Source organism: Globicephala melas, chromosome 3 (assembly GCF_963455315.2).
Source record: "Globicephala melas chromosome 3, mGloMel1.2, whole genome shotgun sequence".
Lineage (NCBI taxonomy): Eukaryota > Metazoa > Chordata > Mammalia > Artiodactyla > Delphinidae > Globicephala > Globicephala melas.
The window spans coordinates 109,762,473-109,779,924 of NC_083316.1; the positions used below are offsets into that span (position 1 = coordinate 109,762,473).

The following is a 17,452-nucleotide window of genomic DNA, read 5'->3' on the forward strand; positions in this document are numbered from 1 at the left end:
TAAAAGCTTCCAACCAACAAAAGTCCAGGACCAGATGGCTTCACAGGAGAATTCTATCAAACACTGAGAGAAGAGCTAACACCCATCCTTCTCAAACTCTTCCAAAAAATTGCAGAGGGAGAAACACTCCCAAATTCATTCTACAAAGCCACCATCACTCTAATACCAAAATCAGAAAAAGATATCACAAAAACAGAAAATTATAGACCAGTATCACTGATAAACATAGATACAAAAATCCTGAACAAAATACTAGCAAACATAATCCAACAGCACATTAAAAGGATCATACACCATGATCAAGTGGGATTTATCCCAGGGATGCGAGGATTCTTCAATATATGCAAATCAACCAATGTGATACACCACGTTAACAAATTAAGGAATAAAAACCATATGGTCATCTCAATAGATGCAGAAAAAGCTTCTGACGAAATTCAGCACCGATTTATGATAAAAACTCTCCAGAAAATGGGCATACAGGGAACCTACCTCAACATAATAAAGGCCATATATGACAAACCCACAGCAAGCATCATACTCAATGGTGAAAAACTGAAAGCATTTCCACTAGGATCAGGAAGAAAACAAGGATGTCCACTCTCGCCACTCTTATCCAACACAGTTTTGGAAGTCCTAGCCACAGCAATCAGAGAAGAAAAAGAAATAAAAGGAATATAAATTGGAAAAGAAGTAAAACTCTCACTATTTGCCGATGACACGATACTATACATAGAAAATCCTAAAGATGCCACCAGAAAACTACTAGAACTAATCAATGAATTTGGTAAGGTTGTAGGATACAAAATTAATGCACAGAAATCTCTGGCATTCCTATACACCAACAGCGAAAAATCAAAAAGAGAAATTAAGGAAACACTCCCATTTATCACTCCAACAAAGAGAATAAAATACCTAGGAATAAACCCACATAAGGAGGTGAAAGACTTGTACTCAGAAAACTATAAAACACTGATGAAGGAAATCAAAGATGACATAAACAGATGCAGGAATATACCATGTTCTTCGATTGGAAGAATCAATATTGTGAAAATGACTATACTACCCAAAGCAATCTACAGATTCAATGAAATCCCTATCAAACTACCAATGTCATTCTTCACAGAATTAGAACAAAAAATCTTACAATTTGTATGGAAACACAAAAGACCCCAAATAGCCAAAGCAATCTTGAGAAAGAAAAACGGAGCTGGAGGAATCAGACTCCCTGACTTCAAACTATATGATAAAGGTACAGTAATCAAGACAGTATGGTACTGGCAGGAAAACAGAAATATAGATCAATGTTACAGGATAGAATGCCCAGACATAAACCCACACATATATGGTCACCTAATTTACGACAAAGGTGGCAAGAACATACAAGGGAGAAAAGACAGCCGCTTCAATAAGTTGTGCTGGGAAAATTGGACAGCTACATGTAAAAGAATGAAATTAGAAAAACTTCTACTGGAGAGGGGGAAGATGGTGGAAGAGTAAGACGCAGAGATCACCTTCCTCCCCACAGATACACCAGAAATACATCTACACGTGGAACAAATACAGAACACCTACTGAACACCGGCAGAAGACCTCAGACCTCCCAAAAGGCAAGAAACTCCCCCACGTACCTGGGTAGGGCAAAAGACAAAAGAATAAACAGAGACAAAAGAATAGGGACGGGACCTGCACCAGTGGGAGGGAGCTGTGAAGGAGGAAAGGTATCCACACACTAGGAAGCCCCTTCACAGGCGGAGACTGCGGGTGGCGGACGGGGGAAGCTTCAGAGACGGGGAAGAGAGCACAGCAACAGGGGTGCAGAGGGCAAAGCAGAGAGATTCCCGCACAGAGGATCGATGCCGACGGGCACTCACCAGCCCGAGAGGCTTGTCTGCTCACCCGCTGGGGTGGGCGGGTTTGGGAGATGAGGTTCGGGCTTCGGTTGAAGTGCAGGGAGAGGACTGGGGTTGGCGGCGTGAACACAGCATGCAGGGGGTTAGTGCATCACGGCTAGCCGGGAGGGAGTCTGGGGAAAAGTCTGGACCTGCCGAAGAGGGAAGAGACTTTTTCTTCCCTCTTTGTTTCCTGGTGCACGAGGAGAGGGGATTAAGAATGCTGCTTAAAGGAGCTTCCAGGGCGCAAGCCGCGGCTAACAGCGCGGACCCCCGAGACGGGCATGAGACGCTACGGCTGCTGCTGCCACCACCAAGAAGCCTGTGTGCGAGCACAGGTCACTATCCACACCTCCCCTCCCGGAAGCCTGTGCAGCCCACCACTGCCATGGTCCCGGGATCCAGGGACAACTTCCCCGGGAGAACACAAGGCGTGCCTCAGGCTGGTGAAACGTCCCGCCGGCCTCTGCCACCTCAGGCTTGCTCCGCATCCACACCCTTCCCTTCCCACCCCCCCCCCACCAGCCTGAGTGAGCCAGAGCCCCCAGTCAGCTGCTCCTTTACCCCGTCCCGTGTGAGCAAAGAACAGACGCCCTCCGGGGACCTACAAGCAGAGGCGGGGCCAAATCCAAAGCTGAGCCACGGTAGCTGTGAGAACAAAGAAAGGGAAATCTCTCCCAGCAGCCTCAGGAGCAGTGGATTAAATCTCCACAATCAACTTGATGTACCCTGCATCTGTGGAACACATGAATACACAATGAATCATCCCAAATTGAGGAGGTGGACTTTGAGAGCAAGATTTATTATGTTTTCCCTCTTTTCCTCCTTTTTGTGAGTGTGTATGTGTATGCTTCTGTATGAGATTTTGTCACAAGCTTTGCTTTCACCATTTGTCCTAGGGTTCTATCCGTCCGTTTTTTTGTTTTTTTTTATTTAAAAAAAATTTTTTAATAATTATTTTTTATTTTAATAACTTTATTTTATTTTATCTTACTCTATTTTATTTTCTTTTAACCTCTTTCTTTCTTTCTTTCTACTTTTTCTCCCTTTTATTCTGAGCCGTGTGGATGAAAGGCTCTTGGTGCTTCAGCCAGGAGTCAGTGCTGTGCCTCTGAGGTGGGAGAGCCAACTTGAGGACACTGGTCCACAAGAGACCTCCCAGCTCCACATAATATCAAATGGCGAAAATCTCCCAGAGATCTCCATCTCAACACCAGCACCCAGCTTCACTCAACGACCAGCAAGTTACAGTGCTGGACACCCTATGCCAAACAACTAGCAAGACAGGAACACAACACCACCCATTAGCAGAGAGGCTACCTAAGATCATAATAAGCCTACAGACACCCCAAAACACACCACCAGACGTTGACCTGCCCACCAGAAAGAAAAGATCCAGCCTCATCCACCAGAACACAGGCACTAGTCCCCTCCACCAGGAAGCCTACACAACCCACTGAACCAACTTTTGCCACTGGGGACAGACACCAAAAACAACAGGAACTACGAACCTGCAGCCTGCAAAACGGAGACCCCAAACACAGTAAGATAAGCAAAATGAGAAGACAGAAAAACACACAGCAGATGAAGGGGCAAGATAAAAACCCACCAGACCTAACAAATGAAGAGAAAATAGGCAGTCTACCTGAAAAAGAATTCAGAAAAATGATAGTAAAGATGATCCAAAATCTTCGAAAGAGAATAGACAAAATGCAAGAAACATTTAACAAGGACCTAGAAGAACTAAGATGAAACAAGCAACGATGAACAACACAATAAATGAAATTTAAAATACTCTAGATGGGATCAATAGCAGAATAACTGAGGCAGAAGAACGGATAAGTGACCTGGAAGATAAAACAGTGGAAATAACTACTGCAGAGCAGAATAAAGAAAAAAGAATGAAAAGAACTGAGGACAGTCTCAGAGACCTCTGGGACAACATTAAACGCACCAACATTCGAATTATAGGGGTTCCAGAAGAAGAACAGAAAAAGAAAGGGACTGAGAAAATATTTGAAGAGCTTATAGTTGAAAACTTCCCTAATATAGGAAAGGAAATAGTCAAGTCCAGGAAGCACAGAGAGTCCCATACAGGATAAATCCAAGGAGAAACACGCCAAGCCACATATTAATCAAACTGTCAAAAAATAAATACAAAGAAAATATATTAAAAGCAGCAAGGTAAAAACAACAAATAATACAAAAGGGAATACCCATAAGGTTAACAGCTGATCTTTCAGCAGAAACTCTGCAAGCCAGAAGGGACTGGCAGGACATATTTAAAGTGATGAAGGAGAAAAACCTACAACCAAGATTACTCTACCCAGCAAGGATCTCATTCAGATTTGATGAAGAAATTAAAACCTTTACAGACAAGCAAAAGCTGAGAGAGTTCAGCACCACCAAACCAGCTTTACAACAAATGCTAAAGGAACTTCTCTAAGCAAGAAACACAAGAGAAGGAAACAACCTACAATAACAAACCCAAAACAATTAAGAAAATGGGAATAGGAACATACATATCGATAATTACCTTAAATGTAAATGGATTAAATGCTCCCACCAAAAGACACAGACTGGCTGAATGGATACAAAAACAAGACCCATATATATGCTGTCTACAAGAGACCCACTTCAGACCTAGAGACACATAGAGACTGAAAGTAAGGGGATGGAAAAAGATATTCCATGAAAATGGAAACCAAAAGAAAGCTGGAGTAGCAATTCTCCTATCAGACAAAACAGACGTTTTATTTTATTTTATTTTTGCAGTACGCGGGTCCCTCACTTTGTGGCCTCTCCCGTGGCGGAGCACAAGCTCCGGAGGCGCAGGCCCAAGGGCCATGGCCCATGAGCGCAGCCGCTCCGCGGCATGTGGGATCCTCCCAGACCGGGGCACGAACCCGTGTCCCCTGCATCGGCAGGCAGACTCTCAACCACTGTGCCAGCAGGAAAGTCCCGACTATTCGTGCCCCAGTCCGGGAGGCTCCCACATGCCATGGAGCGGCTGCGCCCATGGGCCATGGCCACTGGGCCTGCGCCTCCGGAGCCTGTGCTCCGCAACGGGAGAGGCCACAACAGTGAGGTGCCCGCATACCGCAAAAAACAAATAAATAAAAAAATAAAGAAATAAAATAAAATAAAGACTATTAGAAGAGACAAAGAAGAACACTACATAATGATCAAGGGATCGATCCAAGAAGAAGATATAACAATTGTAAATATTTATGCACCCAACATAGGAGCACCTCAATACATAAGGAAAATGCTAACAGCCATAAAAGGGGAAATCGACAGTAACACATTCATAGTAGGGGACTTTAACACCCCATTTTCACCAATGCACAGATCATCCAAAATGAAAATAAATAAGGAAACACAAGCTTTAAATGATACATTAAACAAGACGGACATAATTGATAATTATAGGACATTCCATCCAAAAACAACAGAATACACATTTTTCTCAAGTGCTCATGGAACATTCTCCAGGATAGATCGTATCTTGGGTCACAAATCAAGCCTTGGTAAATTTAAGAAAATTGAAATGGTAACAAGTATCTTTTCCGACAACAATGCTATGAGACAACAATTACAGGAAAAGATCTGTCAAAAATACAAACACATGGAGGCTAAACAATACACTACTTAATAACGAAGCGATCACTGAAGAAATCAAAGAGAAAATTAAAAAATATCTAGAAACAAATGACAATGCAGACACGACGACCCAAAACCTATGGGATGCAGCAAAAGCAGTTCTAAGAGGGAAATTTATAGCAATACAATCCTACCTTAAGAAACAGGAAACATCTCGAATAAACAACCTAACCTTGCACCTAAAGCAATTAGAGAAAGAAGAACAAAAAAAACCCCAAAGTTAGCAGAAGGCAAGAAATCATAAAGATCATATCAGAAATAAATGAAAAAGAACTGAAGGAAACGATAGCAAAGATCAATAAAACTAAAAGCTGGTTCTTTGAGAAGATAAACAAAATTGATAAACCATTAGCCAGGCTCATCAAGAAAAAAAGGGAGAAGACTCAAATCAATAGAATTAGAAATGAAAAAGGAGAAGTAACAACTGACACTGCAGAAATACAAAGGATGATGAGAAATTACTACAAGCAACTCTATGCCAATAAAATGGACAACCTGGAAGAAATGGACAAATCCTTAGAAATGCACAACCTGCCAAGACTGAATCAGGAAGAAATAGAAAATATGAACAGACCAATCACAAGCACTGAAATTGAAACTGTGATTTAAAATCTTCCAACAGGGCTTCCCTGCTGGCGCAGTGGTTGAGAGTCTGCCTGCTGATGCAGGGGACATGTGTTCGTGCCCCGGTCCAGGAAGATCCCACATATCGCGGAGCAGCTGGGCCCGTGAGACATGGCCGCTGGGCCTGCGCAGCTGGAGCCTGTGCTCCTCAACGGGAGAGGCCACACAGTGAGGCCCACGTACCGTAAAAAAAAAAAAAAAAAATCTTCCAACAAACAAAAGCCCAGGACCAGATGGCTTCACAGGCCAATTCTATCAAACATTTAGAGAAGAGCTAACACCTATCCTTCTCAAACTCTTCCAAAATATAGCAGAGGGAGGAACACTCCCAAACTCTTTCTATGAGGCCACCATCACCCTGATACCAAAACCAGACAAGGATGTCACAAAGAAAGAAAACTACAGGCCTATATCACTGATGAACATAGATGCAAAAATCCTCAAAAAAATACTAGCAAACAGAATCCAACAGCACATTAAAAGGATCATACACCATGATCAAGTGGGGTTTATTCCAGGAATGCAAGGATTCTTCAATATACGCAAATCAATCAACATGATACACCATATTAACAAATTAACAAAAGGAGAAAAACCATATGATCATCTCAATAGATGCAGAGAAAGCTTTCAACAAAATTCAACACCGATTTATGATAAAAACTCTGCAGAAAGTAGGCATAGAGGGAACTTTCCTCAACATAATAAAGGCCATATATGACAAGCCCACAGCAAACATCATCCTCAATGGTGAAAAACTGAAAGAATTTCCACTAAGATCAGGAACAAGACAAGGTTGCCCACTCTCACCAATCTCATGCAACACAGTTTTGGAAGTTTTAGCCACAGCAATCAGAGAAGAAAAGGAAATAAAAGAAATCCAAACTGGAAAAGAAGAAGTAAAGCTGTCACTGTTTGCAGATGACGTGATACTATACACAGAGAATCCTAAAGATGCTACCAGAAAACTACTAGAGGTAATCAATGAATTTGTAAAGTAGCAGGATACAAAATTAATGCACAGAAATCTCTGGCATTCCTATACACTAATGATGAAAAATCTGAAAGTGAAATCAAGAAAACACTCCCATTTACCATTGCAACAAAAAGAATAAAATATCTAGGAATAAACCTACCTAAGGAGACAAAAGACCTGTATAAGACACTGATGAAAGAAATTAAAGTTGATACAAATAGATGGAGAGATACACCATGTTCTTGGAATGGAAGAATCAACATTGTAAAAATGACTATACTACCCAAAGCAATCTACAGATTCAATGCAATCCCTATCAAACTACCAATGGCATTTTTCACAGAACTAGAACAAAAAATTTCACAAATTGTGTGGAAACACAAAAGACCCCGAATAGACAAAGCAATCTTGAGAATGAAAAACGCAGCTGGAGGAATAAGGCTCCCTGACTTCAGACTATACTACAAAGCTACAGTAATCAAGACAGTATGGTACTGGCACAAAAACAGAATTATAGATCAATGGAACAGGATAGAAAGCCCAGAGATAAACCCATGCACATATGGTCACCTTATCTTTGATAAAGGCAGCAGGAATGTACAGTGGAGAAAGGACAGCGTCTTCAATAAGTGGTGCTGGGAAAACTGGACAGGTACATGTAAAAGTATGAGATTAGAACACTCCCTAACACCATAGACAAAAATAAGCTCAATATGGATTAAAGACCTAAATGTAAGGCCAGAAACTATCAAACTCTTAGAGGAAAACGTAGGCAGAACACTTTATGATATAAATCACAGCAAGATCCTTTTTGACCCACCTCCTAGAGAAATGGAAATAAAAACAAAAATACACAAATGGGACCTAATGAAACTTAAAAGCTTTTGCACAGCAAAGGAAACCATAAACAAGACCAAAAGACAACCCTCAGAATGGGAGAAAATATTTGCAAATGAAGCAAATGATAAAGGATTAATCTCCAAAATTTACAAGCAGCTCATGCAGCTCAATAACATAAAAACAAACAACCCAATCAATAGACATTTCTCCAAAGAAGATATACAGATTGCCAACAAACACATGAAAGGATGCTCAACATCATTAATCATTAGAGAAATGCAAATCAAAACTACAATGAGATATCATCTCACACTGGTCAGAATGCCCATCATCAAAAAATCTACAAACAATAAATGCTGGAGAGGGTGTGGAGAAAAGGGAAACCTCTTGCACTGTTGGTGGGAATGTAAATTGATGCAGCCACTATGGAGAACAGTATGGAGGTTCCTTAAAAAACTACAAATAGAACTACCATACAACCCAGCAATCCCACTACTGGGCATATACCCTGAGAAAATCATAATTCAAAAAGAGTCATGTAACAAAATGTTCACTGCAGCTCTATTTACAATAGCCAGGACATGGAAGCAACCTAAGTGTCCATCAACAGATGAATAAAGAAGATGTGGCATATATATATACAATGGAATATTACTCAGCCATAAAAAGAAACGAACTTGAGTTATCTGTAGTGAGGTGGATGGACCTAGAGTGTGTCATACAGAGTGAAGTAAGCCAGAAAGAGAAAGACAAATACCGTATGCTAACACATATATATGGAATCTAAGGAAAAAAAAAAAGTCATGAAGAACCTAGGGGTAAGAAGGGAATAAAGACACAGACCTACTAGAGAATGGACTTGAGGATATGGGGAAGGGGAAGGGTAAGCTGTGACAAAGTGAGAGAGTGGCATGGACACATATACACTACCAAACATAAAATAGATAGCTAGTGGGAAGCAGTCACATAGCACAGGGAGATCAGCTCAGTGCTTTGTGACCGCCTAGAGGGGTGGGATAGGGAGGGTGGCAGGGAGGGAGACATAAGAGGGAAGAGACATGGGAACATATGTGTATGTATAACTGATTCACTTTGCTATGAAGCAGAAACAAACACACCATTGTAAAGCAATTATACTCCACTATAGATGTAAAAAAAAAATTAAACTTCTAGATTTCTCAATCAAAAAAAGTAAAAAAACTAAAAAATAAAAGAATGAAATTAGAACACTACCTAACATCATACACAAAAATAAACTCCAAATGGATTAAAGACCTAAATGTAAGAACAGACACTATAGAACTTTTAGAGGAAAACATAGGAAAACCACTCTTTGACATAAACCACAGCAAGATCTTTTTGGACCCACTTCCTAGAGTAACAAATAAAAACAAAAATAAACTAATGGAACTTAATTAAACTTAAAAGCTTTTGCACAGCAAAGGAAACCATAAACAAGACAGAAAGACAACCCTCAGAATGGGAGAAAATATTTGCAAATGAAACGACAAATGATTAATCTCCAAAATATACCAACTGCTCATGGAGCTCAATATCAAGAAAACAAACAATCCAGTTAAAAAATGGGCAGAAGACCCAATAGACATTTCAACAAGGAAGACATACAGATGGCCAAGAGGCACATCAAAAGATGCTCAACATCACTAATTATTAGAGAAATGCAAATCAAATCTACAATGAGGTATCACCTCACGCCGGTCAGAATGGCCATTATCAAAAAAGGTAGAAACAATAAATGCTGGAAAGGGTGTGGTGAAAAGGGAACCCTCCTACACTGTTGGTGGGAATGTAAATTGATAAAACCACTATGGAAAACAGTATGGAGGTTCCTCAAAAAACTAAAAATAGAAATACCATATGACCCAGCAATCCCACTACTGGGCATATACCCTGAGAGAATTATAATTCAAGAAGATACATGGACCACAATGTTCAGTGCAGCACTATTTACAATATCCAGGACATGGAATCAACCTAAATGTCCATCGACCAATGAATGGAAAAAGACGATGTGGCACATATATACAATGCAATATTGCTCAGCTATAAAAAGAAACGAAACTGAGTTATTTGTAGTGAGGTGGATGGACCTAGAGTCTGTCATACAGAGTGAAGTAAGTTAGAAAAACAAATACAGTATGCTAATGCATATATATGGAATCTAAAAAAAAAAAAATGGTAGTGATGAACCTAGTTGCAGGGCAGGAATAAAGAGGTAGACATAGAGAATGGACTTGATGACATGGGGTGGGAGGGTGAAGCTGGGGCGAAGTGAGAGTGGCATCGACGTATATACACTACCGAATGTAAAACAGTTGGCTGGTGCGAAGTAGCAGCACAGCACACGGAGATCAGCTCTGTGCTTGGCAATGACCTACAGGGGTGAGGCAGGGAGGATGGGAGGGAGGCTCAAGAGGCAAGGGGGCTTCCCTAGTGGCGCAGTGGTTGAGAGTCCACCTGCCGATGCAGGGGACACAGGTTCATGCCCCAGTCCGGGAAGATCCCACATGCCGCGGAGCGGCTCGTCCCGTGAGCCATGGCCGCTGAGCCTGCGCGTCCGGAGCCTGTGCTCCGCAATGGGAGAGGTCACAACAGTGAGAGGCCCGCGTACTGGAAAAAAAAAAAAGAGGGAGGGGATCCGGGGACATGTGTATGTATATGGCAGATTCCCTTTCTTGTGCAACAGAAGCTAACACGGTATTGTGAAGCAATTATGCTCCAATAAAGATCTACTTTAAAAAAAAGTAAACTATATAAAGTACTCACCATTGTAGCCTTCAAGAACAGAATCAATAATAGGTCTGGCAGTTAAGTTATAAACATCTAGTTGTTTACTCTCTGGTCCAAAAACAGTATCAAAAGTAAACGTCTTTGGAGGTTCATTGGAAGAATCAGTCTTATGTACAGTGATAGTTCCCCTCATCTCATCCACACTGACAGCCTGCTTGTAGCACATTGATTTCTCTCTGTCATTGAGGGGCCGGCACCTAACCACCACCTTCACATTATCGCAGCTTTCTGGCTTCTCTGATTTATTGATCTGGTGGAGAAAATATTTACAAACAATGAAAAGAACATTTACTTTTACCTTCAACAGATTAAATTTAAATTTTGAAAAAGGCTACTTTGGCATCCTAGTGCCTTGCATACGTTAAGCACTTCATAAATAGTTGTTAAATGCAATTAAAGATCTTACAGATATATAGAAAAAGCTTATTTTAAAAGATATGAAAATAGTTTCTTTTACAATACAAATGAGGGGAGAGGAAACCTTATTTACATTTACAGTTAATGCTATTCAGGCAGAAAATGAGAGAGTATATTAGAGACTTGTCTTTCTGCACAAAGCCCCTGACTTGCTCTGAGTTTCCTGCCTGTAGGAAAACACGTGTGAATATGGTTAATAACTTTAATCAAGAACCTAGTAATAGGTCCTCTGCTCCCCCTGAGACTTTTAGTTTTATTGATATTTTCTACAATGCATTAGTAAAAAAATTTTTTATCAAATAATATATCCAGGGCTTCCCAGGTGGCACAGTGGTTAAGAATCTGCCTGCCAATGCAGGGGACACGGGTTCGAGCCCTGGTCCGGGAAGATCCTACATGCCAGGGAGCAACTAAGCCCGTGTGCTACAACTGAGCCTGTGCTCTAGAGCCTGAGAGCCACAACTACTAAAGCCCTCGAGCCTAGAGCCTGTGCTCCACAACAAGAGAAGCCACTGCAATGAGAAGCCTGCTCAACCCAACGAAGACCCAATGCAGCCAAAAAGTAAAAATAAATTAATTAAAAAAATAATAATATATCCTCATATAGTCTACTTTTTCTATAGAAGACAAGACAGAAAAGAAAGCCCAATGGCAGAAAAATGTTTTAGCTTGACTCTAACCTTATGAACATTTGTATATGTAAAGTTTCAAATTTTGAAATTTTATGATTAAGAATCTATATTAAAATACAATTATTAAAGTGAAGAAGTTCAACAGTTTGGTTGAACAGATATTAAATTCCTACTGTTTCAGATACTCTTCTAAGCATTAGAGAAACAAACGAGAGCCACTGTCATTGACAAGGAACAGATTATATCAATTCAACACACTTCTTTCCATCTCTACTTTCAGCACCTTATTCTAGGTCACCATTATCTCGCCCCGAATTATAAGAGACTCCTACCTGTACTACTGTATCTAATTAGGTTCCCCTATAGTCTGTTCTCTACTTGGCAGTCAGTTTCAACACAAATCTAATTATGTCACTCTCCTACTTAAAACTCTTCAATGGTTTCCCACAGATCCTGGGATGAAGATAGAAATCCTTCAGGGGGTGTGTAAGATCTGGTTTTATTTCACAAGCTTGGCTTTCTTAGCCACAGCCACACTGGCTTTCTTTTAGGCCTTTTCTTGTCACCATGATCCCTCTCACCACACTCCTTCCCAGGTGCTGTTCCTTATGCCTAGAACATCCCCCACCCTCCTCTTCACTTACCCTGCAGACCTCAGCTCAATAGCCCCTTCACCTGGGAAGACTTCCCTGATTAGGTCAAATCCTTGTATAGGCCCTGATAGCACCCTTCAATCTCCTTCTCCATCGGTTACAATTTTACTTTTTTTTTTTTTTTGGCTCCTTATTTGATTAATGTCTGTGTCTCTATTTAACCCATAAGTTCCAAACTGGTAGTCAGTCAAGGGGCTGAATTCAGCCTACAGATGTCTTTTGCTTGGCTTATATTATTTAAAAATCTTTTGAATTAGTTGCTAAAAATTAAAACTTGAGCAATTTCACAAAAATAACAATTTCTAGATTCTCTTGGAAAAAACAGATGATCTGACATCTGTAGGTCAGCATTCCTACATGGCAACACTTAATTCATCAGAATCTATTTTTATCTATTGTATGCCACCCATCCACTTCATTCATTAATGTTAAGTGTCTTTGTCCCTGTATGTATGTATGGTTTTCACCTCCGCCCTAGAAGGCAAGGGTCTCTCTTCTCAAGTTCAAGAACCTGGCTGGTTTTGCTCAATATTGTATCTCCAGTGCCTAGCATGGGGTTGGTGCCCAATAACTGTTGAATGAATTGATAAATAGAAAGCAACAAGTAACAAATATTAAGCACTTAATGCTAAAAGTCAAGCACTGTCCTTCAAGTCTCCTGCGCATTCTTATCTCATCCTGATAACCCCAGAAGGAAAAGTTTAATTACACAGGAACGAAGGGCCCAGAAAGATTAAATAATTATCCAAGGCTTTGCAACCAGTAAATAACCAGCCACTGCTCAAGTGTTCTTCATCACTCTATAATGGACTTACTACGCCTCCTTATTAGGTGCACGATAACAATCTGTGATAACCTACAAGACAAACATACCACCAGCCACCACTCACCCCCCTCACGTAAATAGCCGGCCGCAGCTCAAGTGTTCTCCATGACCCTATATTGGACTTACGACGGCCCCTTATTAAATGCAAGTTAACAGTCTGTGAAACCCTACAAGACAAACATACCGCCACCCACCACTCACTCCCCTCACACACAAAGACACCTACGGGTTACATTCTGCACTGTAAGCTAGAGCGCTACGAGAGGAATGACAGCTCGAGTCAGCAGCCTGCGGTAGAGGCAGACTGCCCATGCTTTGCTGCCTTCCAGAGCTTGGCTCCTCGGCGTAGAGACCCCACGGGGTGCGAGGCATCAAAACCCGACCCTCCGCGGTTGCTCCTAGAGGCCCTACCCAGCGGACAGGGCTGGGAGCGAGAGCGCATCCTCTGGCACAGTGCCTTTATGTCAAGCAGCCCAGGCCTTGCGGGATGCAGCAGCAATGAAGACCGTAAGGCCTGCCGCGGGCCCCTCCCAGGGTCGGCTGGACCCCCCCCAGTCCAGGGCCCACCCGCCTGGCTCCCCAACCGCTTCGCCCGCCCCGCACTGCCCTGCCCCGCCCCACCCCGGCCTCCCGCCTGCTCTGCGCCTCCATGGTAACGGCCGCGCCACCCGGCCAGGCCGCAGGGATGAGGAGAAACCCCCGCGGCTGAGTGACCCTACTCACCGGCATCGTTGCTTCCTCCCGTGCTCGGCGGACGTCCCCACCCGGGGTGCAGTCCAATGACGCCGGGTTCGCAGGAGAGGCGGGTCAGAGATTATCGAAACACCGCCTGGGCGCTCCCGAGACTGCGGCTCCTCTGGCGAGAGCGCGCTGTGCGCAGGCGCACTCCGAGCTCGCCCCGCCCCATCCCCTTGCCCGAGGCGTCTTCGGTCTCTTGCATTGCGCCTGCGCCGAGACTTTCGGAGTCCGTCTCCTAGGACGCCAGACTGAGGCTGCGCGTGCGCAATGCCGCCATTCCACTTTGTTGGAAATCTGGCCTGATTCTGGGCTGGAAGATCTGCCTACCACCGCGGCGGGGGGAGGAGGAGGCAATCCTAGACGGCAACGCCCATCTTCTAGCACTTGCAATACTCCGAATATTAAAAACAACGATAGCAATTGTACATTGTGTCCCCTTTGAAGAGCCAAAAACTTTACATACATTATTGCGCTTGATTGCCGACTTGTTTATCACCTGTCTCACCATTAGGTGAGGTCTTGAGGGACTTTGTCGGTATTCTCACAATTACCTCCAGAGCCTAGAATACGACCTGGCACAGAGTAAGTTTTCAATAAATATTCGTGAAAGAAAGAATGATCTATCCTCTTTCTTGTCCGAACCTGTCTCTGAACACCACTCTGCTTGGATGTGTAATAGACATTTCAAGTTTATCGTGTCCAAATTGAAACGTTGATTCCCGCTTTCCGTCCCCTGGTAGTACCCACATCACCCCTGTCAAACATAAAATAAGTAATTTAAAAGGCTAATCGCAATAAATGTAAGCTGAATTCTGACAATTTATCAGGTCAAAACCACAGTCTTTTTCTCTCATACTCAATACCCAATCTTTCTATAGAACTAGTTGTCTCTATCTTCAGAATAGAACCAGAATCCGACCACTTCTACCACCACCATCTCTCACCTGTGTTACTAAACAGCTCAGAACTGGTTTCCTTGCAGTTCATCCTTGCCATCCTAGTCTACTTTCAACACAGAAGCCAGAGGGCTGGTGTTAAAACATGAATCAAATACTGTCTTTTCTCCGTTCAAAACCTGCCAATGATTTCTCATCTCACAGAATAAAAGTCACAGGCCCTCTCCCAGTTTCCTGCAATGTTCTCTCTTACTCATTATTGCAAGCTATCCCCCTTGCACCAGCTCCACCTGGCCTCCTGGATTCATCTGACATTGCAGGCACGGTTTCCTGATAGAATACAAGGGCTTTTATGCTTGCAGTAGGAGCTAATAAAGATACTTAGTGTCAGCATACTGTTTTAAGTGCTTTAATTCCTTTTTAAATTATTAATTCAATTTACATTATAACCTTTTGAAATAGGTACTATTAGTCATTTTAATAGAAAACAGGAGTAACTATTTCACAGATTTAAAAAACTGAAGCATAGAGCCATTAAGTAACTTGTCCAAGGTCATAGCTACCGGCAATGACAAAGCCCAGATCCAAATCCAGGCCCTGGAAAGCTCCCCCTGTAGATATCTGCTTGACTCCCTCACCTCCTTCAGAATATCTTTGTTCACACATCACCTTCTCCGTGAACCCTACCAATGATCCTTCTATTTAAAATTCCAACCTTCAGCCCCAGTCTTCTTATCTCCCCTCCCTACTTTATATTTCTTCATAGTACTTATCACTCTCTGATATACTGTAAATATGATATCAGCTTTATTGATATAATCACACATCATACAATTCACCAATTTAAATTGTACAATTCAATGATTTTTACTATATACAGAGTTGTGCAACCATAACCACAATCAATTTTAAACATTTTCATCCCCCCAAAAAGAAACACTACACTCATAGCCATCATTCCTCCTTCCCCCCTGCAACATCCCAGCCCTAGGCAACCACCAATCTACTTTCTGTATCTATAGATTTGCCTATTTTGGACATTTCATATAAATGGAATTATATAATATGTGACCTTCTGTGAAATGACGTCTATCACTTAGAATAATGTTTTCAAGATTCATCCCTTTTGTAACACATATCAGTAATCCTTTACGTTTCATGGTTAAATAATGTTCCATTGTATGCATATACCACATTTTTATCTATTTGTCAATTGATGGACATTTGGGTTGTTTCCACTTTCTGGTACTATGGATAATGCTGCTACAAGTTTTTGTGTGAACGTTTCATTTCCCTTGAGTATATACTACAAGTGGAATTGATGGATCATTTGGTAACTCTAAATAACATTCTGAGGAACTGCCAAGTTGTTTTCCACAGTGACTGTACCACCAGCAATGTATGAGGTTTATAATTTCTCCACATCCTCACCAACACTTGCTTTTGTCTTACCTTTCTTATTACAGCCATCCTACTGGTATAAAATAGCACCTCATTGTGGTTTCTATTTGTACTTCCTTGATGACTAGTGATGTTGGACATCACTTCATGTGCTATTGACCATTTGAATATCTTCTTCAGAGAAATGTCTAGTCAATTCTTTGCCTTTTTCATCTGTCTTTTCATTATTAAGTTGTTCAGAATTCTTTATATATTCTAAATACAAGTCTCTTTTCAGATATATGATATACACATGCTTTCTATTATGTGTATTGTCTTTTTAATTTCTGGATGCTGTTCTGTGTACTCTTACATTTAGATCTATGATCTATTTTGAGTTATTTTTGTATATGATATGGTATAGAGATCCAGCTTCATTTTTCCACATGTGAGTGAATATTCATCTGTCCCATCACCATTTGCTGAAAAGACTGTTTCCCCCCCCCCCACTGAATTATTGTGGCAACCTTGTCAAATATTAATTGGTCATAAATATGAGGGTTGTTTTCCAGACTCTCAATTCAATTCCATTGGTCTATATGTCTATCCAGTACTATACTGTCTTTTTTTTTTTTTTAGGATTGGGTATTTTATTTTTAATTTTATTTTATCTATTTATTTATTTGGCTGTGCTGGATCTTAGTTGCAGCATGCCGGATCTTTTAGTTGTGGCATGCAAACACCTAGTTGCAGCATGTGAACTCTTAGTTGCGGTATGTGGGATCTAGTTCCCTGACCAGGGATCAAACCCAGGCTCCCTGCATTGGGAGCCCAGAGACTTAGCCACTGGACCACCAGGGAAGTCCCTATACTGTCTTTATTACTATAGGCTTGTAGTAAGTTTTGAAATCAGATACTGTGAAGCCTCCATCTTATTCTGCTTTTTCAAGATAGTTTTGGCCATTTTGAATTCCTTGCATGTTCATAGAAATGTTAGAAACACCTTGCCAATTTCTGCAAAAAAGACAGCTGGAAACTTAACAGGGATTATGTTCAATTTATAGATCAATTCAGGAAGTATTGCCATTTTAACAATTTAAATCT

The 17,452-nt window shown here is 41.5% G+C and overlaps 1 protein-coding gene across 2 annotated transcripts in view; it reads right to left on the reverse strand.

Annotated features, from left to right (window-relative positions):
• KIF3A (kinesin family member 3A) overlaps positions 1–14,215 on the reverse strand; it is an 88,172-nt gene extending 73,957 nt beyond the window's left edge. The window contains exons 1-2 of one of the 2 annotated variants that reach the window (XM_060296205.1): positions 14,058–14,215; positions 10,783–11,056 (exon numbers count right to left, since the gene is read on the reverse strand). In XM_060296205.1, coding sequence (XP_060152188.1) covers positions 10,783–11,056; positions 14,058–14,063 — 280 coding nt within the window. In that variant the 5' untranslated portion in view covers positions 14,064–14,215. The remainder of the gene's footprint in view (positions 1–10,782; positions 11,057–14,057) is intronic. The other variant, XM_030869667.2, reaches the window with a different exon arrangement.
• Between the last annotated feature and the right edge of the window lie 3,237 nt (positions 14,216–17,452).